The sequence below is a fragment of the Colossoma macropomum genome, unplaced genomic scaffold (assembly GCF_904425465.1).
Source record: "Colossoma macropomum unplaced genomic scaffold, Colossoma_macropomum, whole genome shotgun sequence".
Classification (NCBI taxonomy): Eukaryota; Metazoa; Chordata; class Actinopteri; order Characiformes; family Serrasalmidae; genus Colossoma; species Colossoma macropomum.
This window is the reverse complement of record NW_023494792.1, coordinates 60,577,705-60,602,881: the sequence shown is the minus strand read 5'-3', so window position 1 is coordinate 60,602,881 and position 25,177 is coordinate 60,577,705. Positions and strand designations below refer to the sequence as shown.

At 41.4% G+C, this 25,177-nt stretch overlaps 1 protein-coding gene across 4 annotated transcripts in view; it reads right to left on the bottom strand.

The window, feature by feature from the left end:
• The window catches only part of sox5 (SRY-box transcription factor 5), a 412,851-nt gene that overhangs the window by 142,849 nt on the left and 244,825 nt on the right, over nt 1-25,177 (bottom strand). For 2 of the 4 annotated variants that reach the window (XM_036577715.1, XM_036577718.1), the window contains exons 1-2: nt 24,871-25,051; nt 4,116-4,314 (exon numbers count right to left, since the gene is read on the bottom strand). In XM_036577715.1, the coding sequence (XP_036433608.1) occupies nt 4,116-4,314; nt 24,871-24,908 (237 nt within the window). In that variant the 5' untranslated portion in view covers nt 24,909-25,051. Of the gene's footprint in view, nt 1-4,115; nt 4,315-24,870; nt 25,052-25,177 lie in introns of those variants that run through there. The other 2 variants (XM_036577717.1, XM_036577716.1) reach the window with 1 other exon arrangement.

The window sequence follows — 25,177 nt, the reverse complement described above, 5'->3', positions numbered from 1 at the left end:
TGAAGAGAAGGCCTAAGCTATTAGCATAATTATGAACCGACAGAGGAATCAACTGACCACTTTGATTTCAGAAGAAAAAACCATGAGATAAAACATCACTCTGGAATTTCTGGAAGTTCTAGATAAGTCAGTGACTGAATACAAGTGGCAGCTTTGTGTTTAGTGTAGAAAACGCCTTTAGCTTAGCACCAACAAAGTACTAGAATCTCATGGAGATGCTAGCAGAAGCTGGCGTTATGGCAGAGATGGGTTTTTACTCATGTTTTGACACTTAATATCATCATCACTGCCTCAACCGTCATCATGACCGTAATCACATTAAGCATAACCACTATCATCATCAGGATCATCACAATGACTAACAGTAACCGACATCGCCATCATCAACCTCTCCATCGTGAGGTCATGATTACCATCTACTGTCATCACGCCCGACAGCAATGAACACCTCGGACATCATTATCACCATGAACATCTCACCATAACGGTAAGAATCATCATAATCATTATTAATAATTTTATCATCAGCACCATCTTTTACAACACACTGGCTACAGTAACTACCATCATCACCATCATCATCATCATCATCATCCAAAATGTAATCATCATCTTCATCATCATCAGCATCACACCGACTACAGTAACTACCATCATCATCATCATCATCATCATCTTGATCATTATCATCATCATCATCATCACCACACTGACTATAGTAACTACCATCATCATCATCATCATCTTGATCATCATCATCATCATCTCACCGGCTACAGTAACTACCATCATCATCATCATCATCATCATCATCATCATCATCCAAAATGTAATCATCATCATCATCATCATCATCATCATCATCATCCAAAATGTAATCATCATCATCATCATCATCATCATCATCACACCGGCTACAGTAACTACCATCATCATCATCATCATCATCCAAAATGTAATCATCTTCATCATCATCATCATCATCATCATCATCATCCAAAATGTAATCATCATCATCATCATCATCATCATCACACCGGCTACAGTAACTACCATCATCATCATCATCATCATCATCATCATCATCATCATCATCCAAAATGTAATCATCATCATCATCATCATCATCATCTAAAATGTAATCATCATCATCATCATCATCATCATCACACTGGCTACAGTAACTACCATCATCATCATCATCATCATCATCATCATCATCATCATCCAAAATGTAATCATCATCATCATCATCATCATCACACTGGCTACAGTAACTACCATCATCATCATCATCATCTTGATCATCATCATCATCATCATCTCACTGGCTACAGTAACTACCATCATCATTATCATCATCATCATCATCACCATCATCATCACACTGGCTACATTAACTACCATCATCATCATCACCATCATCATAAACATGATTATCATCACCACACACCATAACAATAACATCACCATCTTATGAAGAAGCAGAATCAGAAGAAGATGCTCAACCATAAAAACAACCACATTCCTCCGCCTAAACAACAGTAATGAACTTTGCTTTGTGAAAGCGGCTTTATGACGCCGTATCGCTCCGTCAGCTGCACTCCGGTCGCTGAGGCTGAACTCAGGAAGGCGATGTGAGATAAGAGGGAGCTTCCATTCCGGAGAAATGGCCGCGGTTTGCGCAGCGGCCGAGGAAAGGACTTTGATTCTGTGTGGGAAACACTTCCAAACTGGCAGAGTCCAGCAGGCGCTCTAATCACCGTGCTAATTACTAAAAGTAGCTTACCATTACCTTTCTTAAGCACTGATTCATTGTTTTACAGCTGGGTAGATTCCCAAAGTCTACCATCTGCACACGCACACATGCACTTATCAGAGAGATAGCGAGAGCAGGTGAAGGGTCAGTGAGAGTGATCCTCCAGTGTGGGGCAACGTGAGGCCTGACACCACAGTAGGTCAGAGCTACAGCGTGTCTTGCATTTCTCGACTGTCTGTCCGTGAATTGCGTTAGTTTGTGTACAGCGGCAGGACCGGCTACTCCACACACCACGGCCGACACTTCACAGCATACCTGCTCCGTGTTTATCCACCGCAGCTGTTTATATAAACTCACAAACTCACCCGCCATGAATACACACCAAAATCAAAACACTTATGAGTCATTTTAGCCAGATCCAAAGAGTGCCAGCCTCCCGCTCGTCTGGCTATGACATCATCACTTCATGACTGGCACTTTCATACAGAGTGTGTTTGTGAGAGTGGGTGTAAGAGGACTCTATTAAAGGGTAAGGCATTATAGTGATAATAATAATAATGATAATAATAATAATAATAACACTTTATTTGGATGGTCAACATTCAACTTAATATCTGTTAAATGCAACTGAACTTGAAGTTGCATGTGAAATCTGTCCCTAATCCTAATCCTAATCCTAATCCTGACCTCAAGGCTAAACCTACACCTACTCCTAAACCTAACCCTAACTCAAATGTTCTTCATAATCAACCAGAAGGTTTGTAAATAATATAAGAAACTGTACATCATCTATTGGGGACCCTCCAAATAAGGTGTGACCATAAAAACAATAATAATAATAATAATAATAATAATAATAATGATGATACTCCTACTAATAATAACAGAGGCATAAAAGGCAAAATAGATAGAGGCAAAAAAGTTTATTTTGCCTAAATGGGATCCAGATCTGATTTTTTCAGCAGTGTGAACGAAAAAAAAAACAGATCTTTTTAATTAATGTAAATAAACCTATACAGCTGTGCAAAAGTCAGAGACCACCTTTCCTTTATGTAATTTCCAGTCAAGCCAGCCTTCATGGCACGTTTTTTAGCATCACGGCGAAATTAAACTGAACATAATGTCACTTAATAATTAACAATAACTTATCGTTCACTCTTTGCTTTTATTACAGCTTCTGTTCAGACCTTAAAGAAATCTGTGGGGATTTTTTTTTCACTGTTCCAAAGTTCAGTCTTAGAAATTGGTTGTATTCACTGTTTGTTACGGTAAAAGTAACCCCAGGTACAAATTTGGACTCATCAGTCCATAAAATCTTATTTTTTAGCTTTCCAGTTTTGGTGTATCAGCTCAAATTAGGGGCGTTTCGACAGCTACACATCCTTTCAGACCCACAGCGCTGAGTCGTCTTCTCACAGTGGAAGGATGGACAGAAACACCTGTGGATGTTTTCAGATCTGAAGCAGCTTGATTTTCTCCTCTCTCTCAGAGATGAAAGCTTTAAGTGCTGTTTATCTGATGGGGGCAGTTTTGGTGTCTACCAGGTCTTCCAGGTGGTTGTTAGGAGACACATTTTCTCTGCAGCCTTTAATCAGTTTTTGATAGATCTATTTTATATCTAATCTCCTCAGAAATATCTCCTGAAAACTGAATAACTTTTACTTAATTACCGTTTTGACTGGAAATTACTTTTATTTTTCTGCTGCCAGTTGAGTTTTCAAATTCTTATCAGTGTAAAGTGAAACTGTCCATAATTACAGTTTAATATAATTAACATATATGTAAAATCATTAACAAATGCTGGTTCACCATCGTATTCAGGTTTAAAGTTGTTTTAAAAACCATTCACTGACTTTAATTTTATTTTAAAACATCAAATTTTTGCATTTATGCACTTGAATATGTTTACAGGTACATTTATTTCAGATCTGAAGCGGCTTGATTTTCTCCTCTCTCTCAAAGATGAAAGCTTTAAGCGCTGTTTATCTGATGGGGGCAGTTTTGGTGTCTACCAGCTCTTCCAGGTGGTTGTTAGGAGCCCCATTTTCTCTGTAGCTTTTGTTTATTTTTGATATCTTCTAAAAAAATTAAAACTTATCAGCTGATTTGTCTGAAAAGGAAACAAATCGAAGTCTCTGACTTTTGCATAGTGCGTGAAACCTTTCAGAGCAGGGGTCAGCAATCAGATCTGAGTGACAAACCAGAATCAGAAAGACTGTAAGCGTATGAAACATAAGTGGGTGGGGCTTAAGTGACGTGGGAGGTGCCAGGGAGGCTCAAGACCAGGCCCACGGGGTGGGAGGGGTTAAGTAAAGGTGTACAGGCAGGGCGTTCAGAGGAGAGAGGCGAGGCCTACCATGCTGCCGTGTAGTGCGGGCGGGCTGTCGAGGGTGCGGGGCGAGCGAGGGGACACCTTGCTGCAGTAGGAGCTCAGGGGCAAGTGAATGACAGCGTGTCCGTCAACCTCCTCATCCTCCAGTCGCTGTCTGCTCGTCGCCATGACTACCTCTCCATCTGTTCCCCCATATGGAGAGGCTGGTCGCTTGGAAGACATCCTGGAAAAAGGAGGGAGAGAGAGAGGGAGAGAGAGGGAGAGAGAGAGAGGGAGAGTGAGCATGAGGCAGGCTAGAAGAGCCACGGCGGAGACGGAGACGTGGCTGTTGTTTAATCGTGAGTGACACAGACGAGTGAGTCGGTGACACTCGCGCTCACACATGCGCAGTTAGCGACGAGCGGCCTTATCACAGATCCATCTACAGCCTTTGTTCCATCAAAGAGGTGGTCCACACCGCAGTTGTTTGCCATGCGACCGCAGCAGGCAGCGTGTTTAGCCTCCGCATGTGATGTGTGATGTTTCGAGATCCGCTTCTGAAAAACCGACCCGTGTTTATGAGCTGAAAAGCAGCTACAGGACAGCGTCTGTTCACAACAGCAGACAAAACAGCCTGTTTTAAGGACCCCTTGGTGTCACAGGTTGTGATACCTTGAGAGCAAAAAAAAGGCATTTGTTAAATGAACACTCTCTCTCTCTCTCTCTCTCTCTCTCACTCTCACTCTCACTCTCTCTCTCTCACTCTCTGGAGAAAAACGAGCAGGTTCTAGTAATGGGATTTCATCTGCTCGACAGCAGCTCCTAAGTGCTTTCAGAGGCACTTCTTAGCCTTGGAGGCTACTGCTACCATGATCCTGGATAATAAAGGTCCTTCTCGGAGAACCGAGGAGAGGAAACACAAACCTGGGCGGCGCCACCTTTTAGCACCTTTCCAGCCTCGGCAAAGTTCTCATGCGGCCGAGCCAATCAGCGTAAAGCACGTTTACTTTAATAGACAAAATAAAACAGCACCTTGACAGGAGACTTAACTTTACAGAACATCGTTAAAAAGGCAATGTCTACATACACAACACTGACGATGCATGACCGGTTCTTAGCATAGAACGATGGTTATTCAAGGGTGATTTAGTAAGGAAGAATGGTTCTATATAGAACCATGAACACTCAAAGAACACTTTGCATGTAGATAGTTATAAATAGAGGCCTTTCGCCCCACAACTGGTTCTTCTATTGCAACAAGCTTGACATCGTAACAGTAGCAGAACCCTTTTTGGTGCTATACAGAATCCTTTTCAAAAAGGTTCCGTACAGAGCCATCTACAGCACATTCTCCATCATTCTGAAGAAACATCTCACCTTGTAAAGAACACTTTAATCATGCAAATGGTTATTTGAGTGTTGATGGTTCTACATAGAACCGTTTTCTTTACTAAAGAACCCTTGAAGAACCATCCTTTTTAAGTGTGTGGTTGAACGATTTCTCTTCATCACCTGAACAATGGTTCTGTGTAGTGCCAAAAAGGTTTCTGCTACAAAGAACATTAAAAAAAGATAGTTCTTCAAGGGTTCTTTAGTACAGACTATGGTTCTATATAGAACCATGAACACTCAAATAACCCTTTGCATGATCAAAGGGTTCTTTACAAGGTGAAATGGTTCTTCAGATTGATGGAGAATAAAAAACTGTGCGGTAGATGGTTCTATATCGCACCAAAATAGGTTCTTCTATTGTAACATGCTTGACATTGTAACAGTAGCAGAACCCTTTTTGATGCTATATAGAGCTCTTTTCATAAACATATACAACACATTCTCCATCAATCTGAAGAACTCTTTCATGACGCAAAGAACCCTTTAATCATGCAAATGTTTCTTTAAGTGTTCCTGGTTCTACATAGGACCATTTTCTTTACTAAAGAACCCTTGAAGAACATTTTTAAGTGTGTAGTTGAACGATTCCTCTCCATGACATGAATAATGGTTCTATATAGTGCCAAAAAGGTTTCTGCTGTCATTACAAAGAAGGTTTTTTTCTCCCACACACACTCTTAAAAAATTTTCAGGGGTTCTGTAGTAAAGACTACAGTTCTATACAGAACCATGAACACTCAAAGAACCATTTGCCTGCTTCAATCGTTCTTTACATGGTGAGATGGTTCTTCAGACTAATGGAGAATGCGTTGTATATGGCGCTATATGGAACTTTTTTTTGCCCTTACTAAAGAACCCTTGAAGAACCATCTTTTTTAAGAACGTAGAGCATCTTTACCAGCGCATTTCTTAAAACAAGCACAATTATCTGCCAGTATAATTTTACTTTAAAAGATAAAACGACTTAAAACAGGTAAAAAATGTTTGGAAATAAGTTAGATAATCTTAAATTAAGCCTAAAACAATATCAGCGTTAGAAATATTAGATTTAATTACTAGATTTAAGATCATTTTATTTGACAAGACACCATTTTTGCAGTGTAAGCTCTATGTTTACTTTAGGTCAGCAGGGCGAGAAACATTACAAGCAGCAAAAGCGAAAGCAAACAAGCGTTCAACTTAGATAAGCTAAGCTATCCAGTCATATGACGTATAATAACCATAGGCAACAATGTGTGCATTAAGAATACGGTAGGTGGGGTAAAGAGTGACGCCGCAGGTCAATGCCTGCCAGTATGAGCTCACGCTCTGAAACCACACTACACGCCTGAGCAAAGAGCCTGAAGTGTGAAGCGTGTGAGTTTGAGGTACAATGTGAGTTTTCTGTGTTTGGGTGTACTTGAACTGAGGTATATGCCTATATGTAGGTGCATTGTGTGCGTGTGTGTGTGTGTGTTATGGTGGGGGGCTGGGCTGTGCTGGTTCACACTGGGGCAGTAAAAGCAGTGGCTGCAGCTGTATAAACTCTGAACCACACAGCCTGTCTGCAACTCCACCACCATCTGTTTATTCTGCCTCCTTTCATTCTCACACACTGAGCCCTTTTGTTTCACTCCCAACACACACACACCTCAGTCCTGCTCGGTCTCCTTAGAACCCCCCCCAGCAGCACACACACACTCCAGGTCAGGCAGTGGGGAACCTTCGAGGCCTGCTAGGTCTTCAGAGAAAGGCCTAATGATATTATATATTGCAAGGACTGCAGTAATGCACTTATTTCACTGTTAAGTTGGTTTGGAAACAAAAGTGTTAAATTCTAAATATTGAAAATTATCCACAGTTTCTTTTTCTGTGTTATCTAGGTAGATACAAGCGAGCTCTCCCATTGGTTAGAACTTCAGGAGCTGAACCGAAGGCCTTACACTTCAAATTCTGTGACAGAAAAGGCCTTCTGGAAGTTCTAGATACGTCTCTAGCTGTGAATACAAGCCATATTCTAACAATGTTACAGGAATGGAAAGAGTGGCAGCAGCTCTGTGCTCTGTTTACTGAAAGACTAACTGTGAAACTGATACATAAGAAGGCGTAACTTTGGGCTGAACACCGGAGAGGTTCAGCAGGACCTTCTGCAGGGGTCCAGGGTTCTGCCGCCATGGGAACAAGATGGTGAAAGCTATTAAACAGCTTTTGGAAATGGAAAAAATAAGGATCTAAACTCGCCACATGAATTCCAACCTAAATATGCAGTAATCTCAATGCTTGGTCTAATATAGGCTGAAAACAGTCCTTGTCTCAAGCTGTAGGGTGTACTGGCACATGTCGGGTCCAACCGTGGTCAATCATTTCAGCTGGGTTTGACAGTGACAAGTTGTAGATGTTGACGCTTTTTTGACACTAAAAAGTTTTTAACTATGGGGAGACCAAACAGTTACATTTAAACTAACATTTCACTGCTGCCGGAAGAAAACCTCATATCTTCATTTTGACGTTTTTCAGTTTTTGACATAATTTAAAAATGCCTGATGCCCTTTACATTGTGTGTAAATTTCACAATGAATGAACTAAAAGAAATTGCCAAAATTGACTTGGACAAAAAGTCTGGTTCCATTGACTTACATTAAAGTTACAATTTTGGAGATACGAGGTTTTGTTCTGATATTTGAAATATTGTAATGTTTTCTTCAGTATTTTATCAATAAAAACAATTTTTTGTGTCTACTTAATAAAATAATTATTATCAATATTAACTACTGGAAGGGTTATATAGCCAGATCATAATTGAGGCCTTAATTTTAATGCACCAAAAAAACAACATATCTCTGCTGTCGGAAGAAAACCTTGTATCTCTTATTTTTGTCATTTTTCAGTTTTTGACAAAATTTGAAAATACCTGTTGCTCTTTACATTTTGTGTAAATTTCATGATGATTAGACCAAAAGAAACGACCCAAAATGACTTGGAAAAAATTCTGTTTCCATTGACTTACATTATAAGTAAAGCATGTTTTCCCTTCTCCTGTAAAGTTACCATTTTGGAGATACGAGGTTTTGTTCCGACAACAGCGATATGTGACGTTGATTGTAAAAATTATATAATCATTGTAAGAATTTTGAATAAAGGGGTCACTAAACCATAAATAAAGCATAGTTTGGCTCTTTAACGTAAAAAATAAGTGCTTATATGGTGTTTACCTCTGCTCACAAGCACATTCAGTAATTCTGGAGCGCTGGCAAAAGACAGGGACAGGCAAAAAACTCCTACAAGCTAAAATACATGTTAATGTCTGTTATAAGCTTCAAATAAAACAGACAAGTTTCAAATGTCTGTGTTTAATCTAGACTAAACAGCTATGAGAATCACTGTTAGCTACTAGAATCCCATAGGTGTGCTAGCGGAAATTAGCTTTAGGTGTTTTTACCTCGTTTTTTGACCAAGTTCTAGCATTTATGGCCCAAACTGAAGGCCTAGCTCCGATAGTCAGGAATGTACACACACACATACACATATATACACACACACACACACATACACATCACCACTCCAACACCACTGCAGCCCAAACACTATTTATATACACTCTCCATTCAGGTGAATGGGCTTTCTTCAGAGGTGTGAGCTTCCGCAGAGAATGAGGCTCGATTTTTCTGCTTGTAACAGTCCAACAGAGCTCTATCTGCACACACACTCACACTCACGCTCACACACACTCCACTTCCTGTTCGGCCCACTGACACAAGCCTTTCACAGTTCCTCTTGAGCAATAAAATGTCTATTTTCCTCCAAGCCTTTGAAGTATAATTACTATACAATTCCGCTCCCCGGGTGAGCAGGTTATAGCAGCTATTTCATTTAAAGTTGGCAGACCTGCGCTTGTGGAGAGCCTACATGAAACATTTAGAGCATGTAGTGATGTTGGGATTAAAAAGAAGGGGCTTTATTAAGTAGATAAATTGGCAGCAAAGCTGGTCTCCGAGGTCATAATTAGTGGCCATTAGCATAATTTCACTCCATCCTTCTGTGGCTGTCATAAAGCCTGGCCTGCCAAACAGACACACACACACACACACACACACACACACACACACACACACACACACACAAACATTTCCTCGGCTGAAAAACACACAAACATGCATGCATGTGCACACATAAAACCGGCACTGAACAGAAACACCGCTCGTGTGCGCACACACATAGACGCTCGCGCTCCCTGCGCTGAGCCTTGGCCGCGTAAACCCTATTGAAACGCAGAACGGCGTCTTCGGCCCATTTGCATTGTAAAGTTTCGTCACGGCCTTCGCTCATTATCTCCAGGTTTTAATACATTTACTGCCATTCATAATCTCCAGCAGGCAAAGAGCAATTAACCTCCGCGGATAACATTCATTTCAGGCCCTGTACAGTACAGTGCACTGTAAAGATGAACTAAGCTGCACTGTAATACCACTGAAAGGCCGTCCGGTTAGCAGCCACACTCTCAGAGCAGTGACCTAAACCGTTTCTGTGTAGAGGCCACTGTATTGGAGCCACCTGCTTTATTATTCTGTTAGCATGCAATCAAGCCCTCAATAAAACGTCTATTCACATGTCCGCTTAGAGGCCATGGTTAGGTCGACTGTATTAGATGCAGGCAAACATTTACACACTGGAAACTGCTTAGAAAGGAAGAAAAATATAAAATATACCTGCTTGGATATGCTTACAGCAGTACAACACCAATAAAATGCCTTCTTTGTTACTTGGTTAGCTTGTAATCACATCCTCAGACTTTCCTACCACTGTTAGGATCCGGTCAGCAGCCCCAGTCTCAGAGAAGTGACCTATACTGTTTCTGTTTAGAGGCCAATATCATGTCCTCTGCATTTACAGACTGAAAACTGCTTAGAAAGAAATAAAAACACAAAATATGAATGCCTATATATGTTTACGGCACTATAATACCAACAAAATGTCCCTTTTATTATTTTGTTAGCATGCAATCAAGCCCTCAATGAAACGTCTATTCACATTTCCACTGAGAGGTCATGGTCAGGTCGACTGTATTAGACGCAGGCAAACATTTACAAACTGAAAAACTGTTAAGAAAGAAAAAAATAATATAAAATATAACTGCTTGGATATGTTTACAGTGCTATAACGCCAACAAAATGCCTTCTTTATTATTCTGTTAGCAAGTAATCACATCCTCAGAATTTCCTACCACTGTTAGGATCCGGTTAGCAGCCACACTCTCAGAGCAGTGACCTATACTGTTTCTGTTTAGAGGCCAATATCATGTCCACTCTATTGGAGCATTTACAGACTGAAAACAGCTCAGAAAGAAATAAAAACACGAAATATAAATGCCTATATATGTTTACGGCACTATAATACCAACAAAATTCCTTCTTTATTATTCTGTTAGCATGCAATCAACCCCTCAATGAACAGACCATTAAGATGTCTGCTTAGAGGTCATGGTTAGGTCGACTGCAAACATTTCCAAATTGAAAAAACAGTTTAGAAAGAAAGAATAATATAAAATATAACTGCTTGTATGTGTTCACAGTGCTATAACACCAACAAAATGCCTTCTTTATTACATGGTTAGCATGTAATCACACCCCCAGAGCAGAGACCATCCATGTCTGCTTACAGGCCATGGTTAGGTCCACTGTATTAGATGCATGCAAGCATTTACACACTGAAAACTGCTTAGCAAGAAAGAAAAGCACAAAATATTAATGCCTGTATATGTTTACAGCACTATAATACCAATGAAAGGCCTTCTGTGTTATTCATTTTGCATGTAATCACACCTTCAGTGAAGTGACCGGTACTATTTCTGCCTACAGGCTCAGTAGGTTGGATGAATGCAAATGACAGAATTATTCATTAACAAGAGACACTAAAACTGATAAGAAAAACATAAATAAATGAACTCCTATGAATGTTTATGGCAGACTAGGATCACATTAGCATGCAATCACACCCTCAGAGCAGTGGCCAATACAAATTTTGCTTATAGGCCACTGTCATGTCCACTGTACTAGACGTATGCAAAGAATTAACAAGAACAAAACTAAATGCCTGTGTAAGTTTTTGTTATTTTTATAACTTTAATACTAATGAAATGCATTCTTTATAATACTGTTTGCATGTAATCACACCCTCAGAGCAGTGACCAGCCATTTCTGCTTATAGGCCACCATTAGGTCCACTGTATTAGATGTATGCAAAGCATTTAATAATGGAAAATGGCTAAAAAAGAAAAATGCAAAAACACGAATACTTATGTAAGTGTAGGGCACTGTGATACCAATGAAAGGCCTTATTTATGATTCAGTTAGAATGCATTCATACCCTCAGTGAAGTGGTCAGCTATTTCTGTCAGGTCCAGTGTGTTTGTTGTATGCAAATGATAGAATTGTTCATTAACACTAAAAACTCATAAGAAAATGATTGAAAAAACTAATTCCTATGAATGTTTATAGCATTAAAAGACACCGTTAGCATGCAATCACACCCTCAGTGAAGTGACCAGTACCATTTCTGTTTATAGGTCACTGTCATGTCCACAGTATCGGATGTATGCATGACATGTACAGACTGAAAACTGCTAAGACAGAAAATATAAATGCCCTCAGTGACCAGTGCCATTTCAGCTAACAGGCCACTGTGAGGTCCAGTGTGTTAGATGCACAAAAACAACAGAATTATTCATTAACAAGGGATCATAAAACGTATAAGGAAATACAAATAAATAAATAAATAAATACATTTCTATGAATGTCTGAGGAAGTATAATGCTAGCAGAGGGCCATCTGTTAGCATGCAATCACACCCCGAGAGCAGTGACCAATACCATTTCTATTTATAGGCCACTGCGAGGTCCAGCATGTTAGACGTTTGCAAAGTATTTACAGAACTGGTCATAAACAAAGGAGATAAGGAAGCAGTAAAAGGCTAAAATGTCTGTGTATGAAATAATACTATAATCCTATAATAGCAATGACGTTCGATAGAGTTAGCATCCATCAGTGCAGTGACCGTTCCTGTTTAATAGCCACTGTGATGTCCAGCATGTTATGCAAAGCAAAAGAATCATTCATTAAGAAGGAACACTGCAAACTGCCAATGCTAAAAAAACACCTATGTATATCAAACCAATGATCTGTTTGGATCCACACCCTCAAAGCAGTGACCGGTCCACTATCATGTCCATAGTGAGTGGACACTGCAGCTGCTAAGATGGAAAAAAGTCCTAAAACTAAAGCGCCTGTGTGGCATATTGTGCTGTGTATATATCTGCACTAATGAGAGGAGTAACAGCAGCCACATTAAGTTGATGACGCGGTGTGGCTTTGCTGCTGGGTCAGAAGTCCAGCACACCAGGCTAAGCAGTGACTCGCTGGGCTAATCGCTAGCCGCTAATGGCCACCCCACCGGTGTGGCACTCCACCACCCCCTCAACCACCCCCTCCCCCGTCCCCCGGCTGAGTGTGTTAAGCCGGGATTAAAGCCACGCTCCTCTGCCAGTGTTTCTGATGCTGATTGAAAGAGCTCCTAAAGACCCTCTCATGTCACATATGTACGTTTTCTCTAATCGGACGAACGTAGCGTCCATTAAGTTCCAGAGGGAGGCCGTGCTTTAAATACTAAAATGGCCAAAAATGCCAGAGCTGCGTGCTTTATCTAATCGCCATCGCCCGGTGGTTAACACACCACAAATGCTCCTAATAATAGCACATGCTTTAGCCACACACAACCGCACACACACACACACACAGTCCAATCGCATGTTAATGGCCTTTGTTGTGCATGTAAAGGCAAACGGCACTTAAGAGTAGTCGTAATGGCATGCTTTAGCTGTGAAATGTGAAAAATGCACACAAACGAAGAGGCAAATGGTCAAAATCAGTTATGTCATAAATGAACAGTGATATATACGTATATATATATATATATGTGTGCCCATTTATGACATGACTGATTTTGACCAGCTCATTTTTCAGGTTTTGACAAAATTTGAAAATACCTGTTGCCCCTTACATTATATGTAAATTTCATGATGAATGGACCAAAAGAAACGGCCCAAACTTAGTAGGAAAAAATTCTGGTTCCATTGACTTACATTAAAAGTAAAGTAGGTTTTTTCTTACTCCTGTAAAGTTATCATTTTGGAGATATGAGGTTTTGTTCCGACAACAGCGATATATATATATATATGTATATATATATATATATATAAATATATGTGTGTGTGTGTGTGTGTGTATATATATATATATATATATATATATCGCTGCTGCCAGACCGAAACCGTATATATCTCAATTATTGTTTTGTTTTTTTTACGTTTTTGACAAAATTTTAAAAAACCTACTGTCCTTTACATTGTGTGTAAATTTCATGATGAATGGACCAAAAGGAACGACACAAAATGACTTGGAAAAAAAGCTGGTTCCATTGACTGATGATGATAGATATGCATTACAATATTTTATGTGCTAAATACAAGTCAGAATACGGATATTTTTCCACACCTCCAAAGTTCAGTCTTAGAAGCTGGTTGATCATTTCTGAAGTAATCAAACACATTCAGTGGTGTTGAGGTCTGGACTCTGGGGTGGTCAGCCCATTGTTCAGCTGCTTTGTTTGATGTGTCCGTCTCCTTTTCTCAGTGAGGTTCTTCTTGACAGCTACACATCCTTTCAGACCCACAGCGCTGAGTCGTCTTCTCACAGTGGAAGGATGGACAGAAACACCTGTGGATGTTTTCAGATCTGAAGCAGCTTGATTTTCTCCTCTCTCTCAGAGGTGAAAGCTTTAAGTGCTGTTTATCTGATGGGGGCAGTTTTGGGGTCTACCAGCTCTTCCAGGTGGTTGTTAGGAGTCCCATTTTCTCTGTAGTTTTTGCTCCAGTTTTGGAGTATACATATATACATTTATATGTATATATACCCAAGCCCAATCCTAACCATACCTATAAACAATGTGCATTTTGTATGGGGAGAAAAACAGAAAAACAAAACCCTATGAGGGCCTAAAGTGCCTCCAGTACCTCAGAATGTTGACACACTGAGGCCAATTTTGCTCAAAACAAAATAAACACAACTACATCACTCATGTCAAATAACTGCAGCGAACACGTCTCCTTTCTCCACCGATTAAGTGGCGGATTTCCAGTGCAGCAAACTCTTTCGGTAAACAAGGCCATCAGACAGCCCAAAGGTAAATTCCCCCGCAGGACGACTGTTTGATTTGTCCAGCGGACGGTGATGTCAGCCGGATGTGGCGGCTCCCTTGTGTTTTGGAGTGTGGGAATGAAACAGTGTGTTTAAAGAATTGAACAATGAGGCCTTTTTCCCCGCAGATAACAACAGCACTGGCAGCGGCGACAATACCTCAGCATTTACATACACATTAGACCTTAAAGACCAGTCCTCTCTTTCTCTCTCTCAAGCTCTCTCTATCTGTCCCTCTCTCCGATAGCCACATCATGACGTTCCATTTTGGACAATCGACCGTTTGTGTGGAACTGTGAGTCTTTCTCTCGGCCTTTCAGAGCAGTCTTTTAAGGATATTGCTTCATGGATATTTATAGTCTCGCGCTCTCTCGCGCTCTCTGAGGGGTAGACCAGACGGAAAAGTGACTCTGAAATCTTCAGCACACTCGAAGGTGCTCTCTCGCCGACTTCATCTGATGCGGACCACTCCCCACTACACGGAGGGCACTTCACTACTGAGCAGGATCAACATGATAGATTCCATTTTGTTTGTTATTTAAATGGAACGACCTAATCGCATATTTAATTACCTAACGAGTTACATAACAAACTACATTTCCGCTTAATTTACCGTTCTCATCAGGACTTTTTCCATTTGTTTTGCCGTGAAAGTGAATGTGAAAGACTGCACAACAACAGCTCATCATAATGGAATATCTCCTTATCTACACTCTGAAAAAAGATGGTTCTTCAAGGGTTCTATAGTAAAAACAATGGTTCTATATAGAACCATTTTGAAAAAGGTTCTATATAGCACCAAAAAGGGTTCTTCTGTTGTTTGAAACTCGACTTCAAAACAATAGAACAGCCATTTTTGGTGCTATTTTCAATAAGCACCACTTTTCCCCTCAATCTGAAGAACTATTTTTCCATGCAAAGAACCCGTTTAGGATGCAAATGGTTCTTTGAGCATTCATGGTACTATATAGAACCACTGTCTTTACTAAAGAACCCTTGAAGAGCCATCTGATGGTTCTATATAGAATGATGAATACTCAAAGAACACTATTTAATGGTTCTTTGCATCATGAAAGCGTTCTTCAGATTCATGGAGAGTGTGCTGTAGATGGTACTATGTAGAACCTTTTTGAAAAGGGTTCTATTTAGTACCAAAAAAGGTTTTTCTGTTGTTAGAAGTCTGACATTGTAACAACAGAACAGCCATTTTTGGTGCTATTTTCAAAAACCTTTTCAAAAAGGTTGCAACATATTCTCCCTCAGTCTGAAGAACCATTTCACCATGCAAAGAACCATTTTAGGATGCAAATGGTTCTTTGAGTGTTCATGTTTCTATATAGAACCACTGTCTTTGCTAAAAAACCCTTGAAGAACCATTTTCTTAAAGGTATCTCGACCAGTTTGCACTGCAATTACAGAGCAATGCCAGCTTTGAGTGAGTAGTAATTCATATATATTTACCTCATGCTTTTGTTTTTACTGATGACTACAACTTCTAAGGGTTAAGTTCAAAGGTGGGGCTAAAGCGATGTAACAGGGCAAAGTGTGTCAGCTGACCACAAGCTTTGAAACCACATCGTATATTTCAGCCACACTCTGCACTCTAAACTCAAACGCTCTAAGAGAGCAGAGTGAGAGTGAGCTGTGTGAGTGTGGAGCATATAACTCTATGGAACCGAACGTCCATTCTGAGAATTTGGAAGTGGCTCTTTAACCTCTTAAACATCCAGGGTCCACCGGTGGGCCCAAAGTTTTATTACACACTTCTATAACCTAAAAATAGCTCAGCAGTTTGCATTGAAGTCCCTGCAGTTACTGAATAATAAGCCTTAGAATGTAATAAACCTGGATTTTGAGGGGTCAATTCTGCCGCCAGAGGAGTTGCAGTACATGCATGTCCATGTAGACGAGAGTAAAATGTATCAGCATGTAGAATCAGAGCTTTCTGTGAGCCACTGTGTTTCCTATCACTGTGTAAAAGACGCATAGGGCTTATTTTAATGTTTAATGCCACAGTGCAGTTTATTATCGGTTTATTTAATCAGAGAAACTGATGTATGACTTAAAAAAAATTTGCAAAAGTTTGGGCGCCCCTCGCCAGTACTGTTTTATTGATTTTCTTAGTGAACGCATCCTCTATGGGGAACATAAATGTGGGTAAAGTACCGTGCACATTCTATTTATCTGCTCAGTTTAACAATAAAAAATATGTTTTTACAATATTCAGCAATTTGCATTAAAATGTGCAGATGTGTGTTCCCTGTAGATCCCACGGGTCAAACACAAGGCCTGCGGGCCAATTCAGGCCCGTGACACAGTCCTATTCGGCCAGCGAAATTATTTCGATTTTTCAGTTCTTATTAGCCTGTTTCACCCTGAGATGCACTACAGTCCCCAGAATGCACTGCGACATAGTGTGTGTTCTGACCCCAGCAACAATCTGTGGGCCAGCAGTTAAACCACAAAAAGAAAGGATGCCTGGTGTCTAATTTGAGCAAATAGACAGTTCAAAAAATTAATACCTAAAACAATTTATTTTTACATAAGTGAAAATGTTCAGTGCCTATTTTGCTGTTGCAGTTTCAGTATATTTCGAATAAACAATGGTCAGTTCAGGTCACGGCAAAATGTTAAGTAAAAATGAAGTAAAAACACAGCTGGACCATGGATGTGTTCACACATTACTACTTAGAAAATCAACAAAAACATTCAAAACAGTGTTAGAAGTTAGTGTAGGCAGTTTGTAGACAAGGTAGTTTGTCAGACGAACTGAACACAAACATGCAAATGTTTCGCAATGTCAAAAAACAAACAAAGACACAAAAAGCAGCACATCATGAACAGAGAAGAGCAGATTCCAGTGCAGAATCAGCCGCGAAGGAGAGAGTTCATAAAGGAGGCTTTTTCACATGAAGCCCATGTATGCCTATATGTGCGCGCCGAGCAGCGTGTGTGCGCCGGGGAGCCGAAACACAAAGCAGCCTCTGTGTTTTCCCTCTGGTTTTGAAGGCGGTGGGGCCACCCCGGCTTCCTGTCCAGCCTTTTCCACAAAAGGCAAGAACACAGAGTCTAATGTCACTGTCATCCATTAGCATTTAGACATGGAGGTGAAGTCACGCACACACAAACACGTTAGCGCGCCGCGGTGCGCGTTTGCTGAAGGCAGAAGGCACCGGCCAGCTCAGTGAGCCTACAGCGCCGGGACGACTCCTCCAGCCACACGCACCAACACACAAATACACAAATACACGCATTTGCCAGCACTTTTAGTCATCGCTTCAGCCGTCTGCATAGTTTCCTGTCATTTCTTTCTCTTCTGATTATTTATTTCTCTTACGCTGACTCAGAGGGCCGCGATTTTCACTGACATTTTACCTTGGAGAGATTCCACACACACACACACACACACACACACACACAAAAAGAGCCGGAGATCTTCCGCTCCAGCTCTCCGCTCTGAAGCGTTCGGCCCGGCACGAGAACCAACCAGCAGCCCTCCTGCTTTATTTATCTCTAAACGAAGGGAGGGGAGACGAAGTTAAGACCGTCTTTAGGCCAGCAGGGTCAACAGGAGCCACTAGGTTTGTGCGCTTATACTCATCCAGGGGCCAGATGTGCGTGCGAGCGCAAATGCTGTCGTCCGAAAACGTCTGAATCACTAAGACGCCGGCTCAGCTGCTCGGTTCGGATGTATTGATGTTAATTCTCAGACTAAGAAAACTTGGGAAATGATAACACGGCCTGCGAGCGCACACTCTTGGCCAAATGGCGATTTTTGTTAAAGTCATTGTCCTCTTTTCTTTAGAAACTTGGCACAATTTCTATTCATTCGACACATTTGGGGGAAAAAACGAGACCTAAAATAGAAAATGTGCCATCACTTTTTCACAGATGCTTTGTGTTTTGTTTTTCCTGTAAGTTCATTTCAGCAAATAAACACAAAAATTGTGCATTACATCATGCAGCAGTGTGTTCGTTGTAGTGGATATAACCTGACCAAACCTTTGCATCAGATCCCAAAAGTTTAACCCTTGTGTGGTGTTGATGTGTGTGTTACTCAGTGGTCTGCTGGACCCACCACATTCTTGTATATATTAAATCAATACAGCCATAACAATTTATGTAAAAATACCAGGTGTTTAAAATATCACAAGTGTCCAGCGTAGGGTTCTCCTTTAGCAGCTGTAGCCAGTCAGCAGCCTGTCCATGTTGTCCACCCTCACACACACACATATATAAACACACACAGTAACTGCAGGCCATGTAGGAGGAGAACAGAGTGAAGGACACAGCACCTCCACACTTTTACTCCCCGCGGGTTCAGCCCAGCACCACATGTGTAATATAAATGTGTGGGGGGTGAACAGAGTGAAGACACTGAAAATGGGTTATTTTATATGTTCTTCACAGAAAATGAGCAAAGGAAGGAATCTGAGGTTGAAATAATAATAAATCACATCATTTTTTCTTTCATTTTTTCCCACAGACCCCAACACCACAGAAGGGTTATACAGTGTTATTCCAATGGCTGACGTTCTCCATCTAGCTGCTGTGTCTGCTGCCGCTACCTCACACTGAGAGGTAGCTGAGAACCTAAGACCCTTTTGGGTTTTAAAAGCTGCCGCAAAACCAGCCGCTCACTCAAACTGTAGTGAATTCAGTGAACGTGTCAGCCGTCCTGGTGACTCCTCCCACTAATGAATATGCATGAGTGATTTTACCCACATTCTACCATGAACACGGTCATAACCTGAGCATTGAGGCTCATATGCCAGTTAAAAATGACGGTTCTAGGGTTCTTCAGTAAAGAAAATGTTTCTACATGAAACCATGAACACTTAAAGAAACTTCTACATGATTAACGGATTCTTTGCATCATGAAAGAGTTCTTTAGATTGTTGGAAAAGTGCATGAATGTGCTACAGAACCTTTTTGAAAAGGGCTCTATATAGCACCCAAAAGGTTCTTCTATTGTTATAAGCTTAAGTTGAAGCACCCTTTTGGGTGCTCTATGGAAACCTTGCTGAAAAGGTTCTATATAGAACCATCAACAGCACATTTTCCATGAATCTGAAGAACTATTTCACTGTGTAACCAACCCAAAGGGTTCATTGATAGTTCATGGTTCTGTATAGAACCATTTTAACTACTGAAGCACCTTTGCAGAACCATCATTTTTAAGAGTGTACATTTCAAAAGCAATGGTTCTTCAAGGGATCTTAAGTAAACAAAACAGTTTTATATAGAACCTTTTTGAAAAGTAGAACCCTTTTTTGGTGCTAAATAGAACCCTTTTCAAAAAGGTTCTACATAGAACCATCTAAAGCATGTTCTCCATGAATCTGAAGAACACTTTCCCAATGCAAAGGACACTTTAATCATGCAAAGGGTTCTTTGAGTGTTCATGGTTCTGTACAGAACCCTTTTCTTTACTAAAGAACCCTTGAAGAACCATCTTTTTTAAGTGAGTACATACCACGCTGGCAGAGTGAGACCGATTTGCGCCTCAAACTGCCGCAAAGGCTCCGAACATCAACTCTGAGTGACTGCGAGCGTTCTAGCCTCTGAAGGCCGCGTACGGAACGTGAGAACCTGTGATGACGTTGAGAAGCTCAGGATGAATAAGAGCTGTTTAAATGTTAATGACAGTAATCGTGACTAACTGGACGCTGTTTAGGAGCTTCAGTAACAAAAACAGACGTGGTGAGAGAGTCAAACACACACACACTCACTCACACACACTCACTCACACACACACACACACACACACACACACACACACACACACTCACACTCACACACACACTCACACACACACACTCACACACACACTCACTCACACACACTCACACTCACACACACACACATACACACACTCACACACACACACATACACACACTCACACTCACACACACACTCACACACACACTCACACACACACTCACTCACTCCTCCCTTTCCTGAAGTACCTGAAAGTACAGAGACACTATTGTACAGTCTGGAGAACACACACACACACACACACACACACACACTGTTTTTCTCCTATCTTTCGCTCACTACTTCTTCTTTCTCTCTCTTTTTCTCTCTCTCACTCTCTTTCTCTCTCTCTCCTTTCTCTTTCTCTTTTTTCTCATTCTCTCTCTCTCACTGTTTATCCTTCCCCCCTTCTCCCTTTCTGACTCTCTCTCTCTCTGCTTCTTTCTCATTTTTCTCTTTCTCTCTCTCACTACCTCCTTCTTTCTCTACATCTTTTTTCTCCTTCTTTCTGCTTCTTCTTTCTTTTTCTCTTTTTTGCTCATTTTCTCTCATAGTTTATTCCTTCTCTCTCTCTCTCTCTCTCTATATATATATATATATATGTGTGTGTGTGTGTGTGTGTGTGTGTGTATATATATATTCTCTCTCTTTTCTCTTACTGTTTATTCCTTTTCTTTCTCTCTTTTTTTCTCTCTCCTTCTCTCTGTCTCCCTCTTGCTCTCTCTGCTTCTTCTTTCTCTTTTTATCTCTCTCTCTCTCTCTCTCTCTCTCTCTCTCTCTGAAGACATCCAAAGTGACAGAACCCATTTAGTGGAGCAGCCATTGATTTTTATTGCTCTGCTCGTGATGCAATGGTCTGCTTTGACATCTGACCCGTAACCCCTGACCCGCTGTCATATGACTTCTGTCTCATTACTCCCTCTCTCTCCCTCCCCCCCCCCACTCCCTCCCCTCCTTGTATCTTACAGAAGGCCAAACTCTGGACTCCACCAGCGCCGCTTTAACCTCCAGATCAGCCTAAAAACAGGGTCTCTTTCTCGCCCCATTGGTGGACCGTCGGGTCAGCTGACCGCCGGGGGAGTGGGGGGGTGGAGAGAGGGGGAGAAGGAGGAGGGGGGTGGTGGCTTTTAGCATTCTCCTCTGGTATTCTTCAGCCCCTCTTTCACTGCCCCCCCAGCATGGAGACACGGTTATCAAGCCTGTGTGAGGAAGCACAATATGGGCCAGACAAAAGAGCCAGTCTGCACTGAATAGACCACAGTGGATAAGAGAGGGAGAGAGAGAGGGAGAGAGAGAGAGAGAGAGAGAGAGAGAGAGAGAGAGAGAGAGAGAGAGTCCATCACACACACACACACACACACACACACACACACACACACACACACACACTGCGCAGTGCACTTTAACCAGTTAACACCACATGAGACCTATTTAACGACACACATGGTCTGAAGAGATTACAGTGCTGCGACTTCATCGCTCCCGAAAAAAGTTCAGAGCGGGACCGAAACGATCAGCCCCCCATCAAACAACCGCAGACCCCCATAACGAACGTGCGAAAAACAGCCACAGGTAAGAGAAAAACACAAGAACGAGAGGTGAAGTAAAGGGGTAAAGGAGAGGGACAAATGGGGCAGTGTTAAAGTGCCTCTCTCGCCCCTTTTTTCTCTCTCTCTTTCTATCTTTCTGAGGAATGTGACAGTTTGGCCACAAAGTCTTCTGTCTGTTCCCAGCACTGCAGCGATTGTCCAACAGCAGAAGCAGAGAAAAGATATTATTATCATTTTTATTATCACTATTTATAGCATTATTCTTATCTTATTTGTGTTATGATCAGTCGCATGAGTCAGTCTATATAAATAGTAAACAAAGTCTTGTTGACATTTCACGAACTGGTAAAGCATATTAAGACTTGGTCGCTGTCGGACCAAAACATCCAACTTTACGGGAGAAGGAAAACATTCTTAACATTTAATTGAAGTTAATAAAGGAATTATTTATTATTTATTATTATAAGCCATTTTGGGCCATTTCTACTGATCCATTCATCATAGAATTTTGACACGATGTAAACAAAAGCTGCTGATTTCAAACATAAAAAATAAAAAATGACAAATGTGAAGATACAGGGTTTTTTCCCGACAGCAGTCAAATCTACATATTTTGACATATTTTTGAAAAGAACAGCAGCTGACGTACAGCATAGCACACTTTTGTTACTATAATAGTAATAATTCTCTAATAAAAGTGGTAAATAAGAGAAAAATCACATTTTTTAAAAGAATAGCTGCTGATGTACAGCATAAATCACACTTTTATTACTCTGATAATAATATTTCACTAATAAAAGTGCTAAAAATAACATTTTTAAAAAAGAATAACAGCTGAAGTGCAGCATGAATTACCCTGTTGTCGCTCTAATAATAATATTTGTCTGATAAAAGTGCTAAAAAAGAGAGAAAAGACACATTTTTCTAAAAGAATAACAGCTGACGTACAGCTTAAAGAGCATTTTTGTTACTCTAATAGTAACATTTCTCTAATAAAAGAGAGAAAGTGCTTTACAATGTGCCTCGGAACGAAACCTTCCGCAGTCATGAAAGAAAAATCTTAAAATCTAACACGTTTAAAGAAAAGCAAACAAGCTGACATCACCACGCCGAGCAAAATAAAAGGAAGACAGTCCCTGCAGGCAAAGCGGATGAATATTTAACATTAACGATGCTTTCTCTGCAAATTAATGTTGCTAAATTGGAATAACACAAATCAAAACAGCCACTTTTTAACAAGCTATTTTAGCCGTTTGGCTTAAAAAACGGGAAAATTCTGTTTAAATCACAAGAAAAACTGACTTACGGAGACGCGGAAACAGCCAGCATCAAGAGACGAGCGCTCACACACACACACACACACACTGCCCGCATTGAAGAACTCCCTCACACACACACACACACACACACACACACACACACTCTAAACATCAGCACTTCATAAACACACACACTCCCCTTTAACCACTGATGGAGTGCATTACTCGAAAGCAGAATTTACCCATCCTTCCCCTCTAAGTCATTGTAATCCCCACTTTTATCTCCGCACCCTCTGCTTTTCTATGTAATCCTTTAAATTTTTAATTCCTCATAGCTGTTGTTATCTGTTTCTCTCTCTACTCTCCCCCCCTCCACACTTTTTGCTGGCTGAATGATTTATTAAAAACACATTTCCCCTCGTCGTACAAATGTGTTCTTAATTCAGGGATAAAACCGGGGAGTTTATCGCCGAACAAAAGATTAGTTTCATCTGGCAAAACAGTGCGGCTCTCTAATGCAATAAAAAAAGAGCGGTGGGCATTAAAAGGAGGGAATTACGGTTAATCTCGCCGAAGCTTTGGACTCCGAAAGCCACTTTTTGTTGACACGAGGGGGGCGAGAGTAGGTGCGAACGCTCGGCGGCAGGAGGCCGGGACGGCGGGCGGACATATGGGGGCAATAAAAGGAGGAGAAACAGGACGGACAAATGGGGACGTTTTCACTGTTTTCACTTTGCGGACGGAATAAGAGCGAATAAAAGCGAAAGGCTGGGGTCGTAAAGTTTCTCGCAGATCAGAAAAGCTCGCAGACAGACGAGCGTCAGAAAGGTCCTGACCAGGGACAGCTCAGGAGTTTCCTGAGAAAGCTTTATCAAACACAATCTCTCTCTCTCTCTTTCTCTCCCACACCCAACTTATCTCTCCACATTTCACAGCTTTTTTAAAAATACAGTCTTAAAAATAATCCGAGCGGCTGCGTGTTAAAATTTCGCAGCAAACGGACAAACAGAAATGATCCAAAACTTCCGAACATTTTTTGCTTCTCTCCTTCTCCTGAAAACTCATCTTTCTCGCGCTGTCGCTCACACTCGGACGCAAACACGCGAAAGTACACAATCCGAGGAAGGAGAGGAGGGTAGAGCGAGGGCGAGAGAGATAAGGAGAGGAAAGAGAGAGAGAGAGAAGTAAACCTGTTACTCCAGCCGGCGAGCAGAATCAACATATTGACATGTACAACTTAGTTTGAGGACGCTGCCCAGAGAGCGGGCGAGAGACATAGAGACAGAGCAGGGAGAGAGAGAGAGAGAAAGAGAGAGAGAGCCAGAGAGGTTTCTCATGGTCACTACAGCTGGGCAAAACAATCAAACAACAAAGTGGACACAGAACACACACACATGCATACACACATACGCATACACACACACACACACATACACACACACACTTCCGAGCACGTCCTGAGCAGCTCTCTCGAAGCCCTCTCTCGCTCACTCCTGTCCCGGATCGCTCCGAAGGAGCCACGCGCTCCCCGGCGGAGTGTGTGTGTGTGTGTTTAGGAGTGTGTGTGTGTGTCTGAGAGTGTGTGTGTGTGTTATAAGAGTGTGTACGTACCTGTTAAACTCCTGAGGTATCTCAGGCTCAGTGAGCATGCTGGAGACCGGGGGTTGGGGGGTGTTTTCTAACGCACAGATCCGACAGCATGCACGTCCGGCCGCTCACGCTTCACACACACACACACACACGCCCCACAGCCTACTGCTCCTCTAACCTCTCCCACAGCTCACTCCCTCTGCCTCTCTCTCTCTCTCTCCCTCTCTCTCTCTCTCTCTCTCTCTCTCTCGCCCTCCCTCCTCTCTCCGTCTCTCCTCCCCTCGCTCCCTGGCTCTGAGCTCTCAGATCAGCCCTTAAAGGGCCAGAG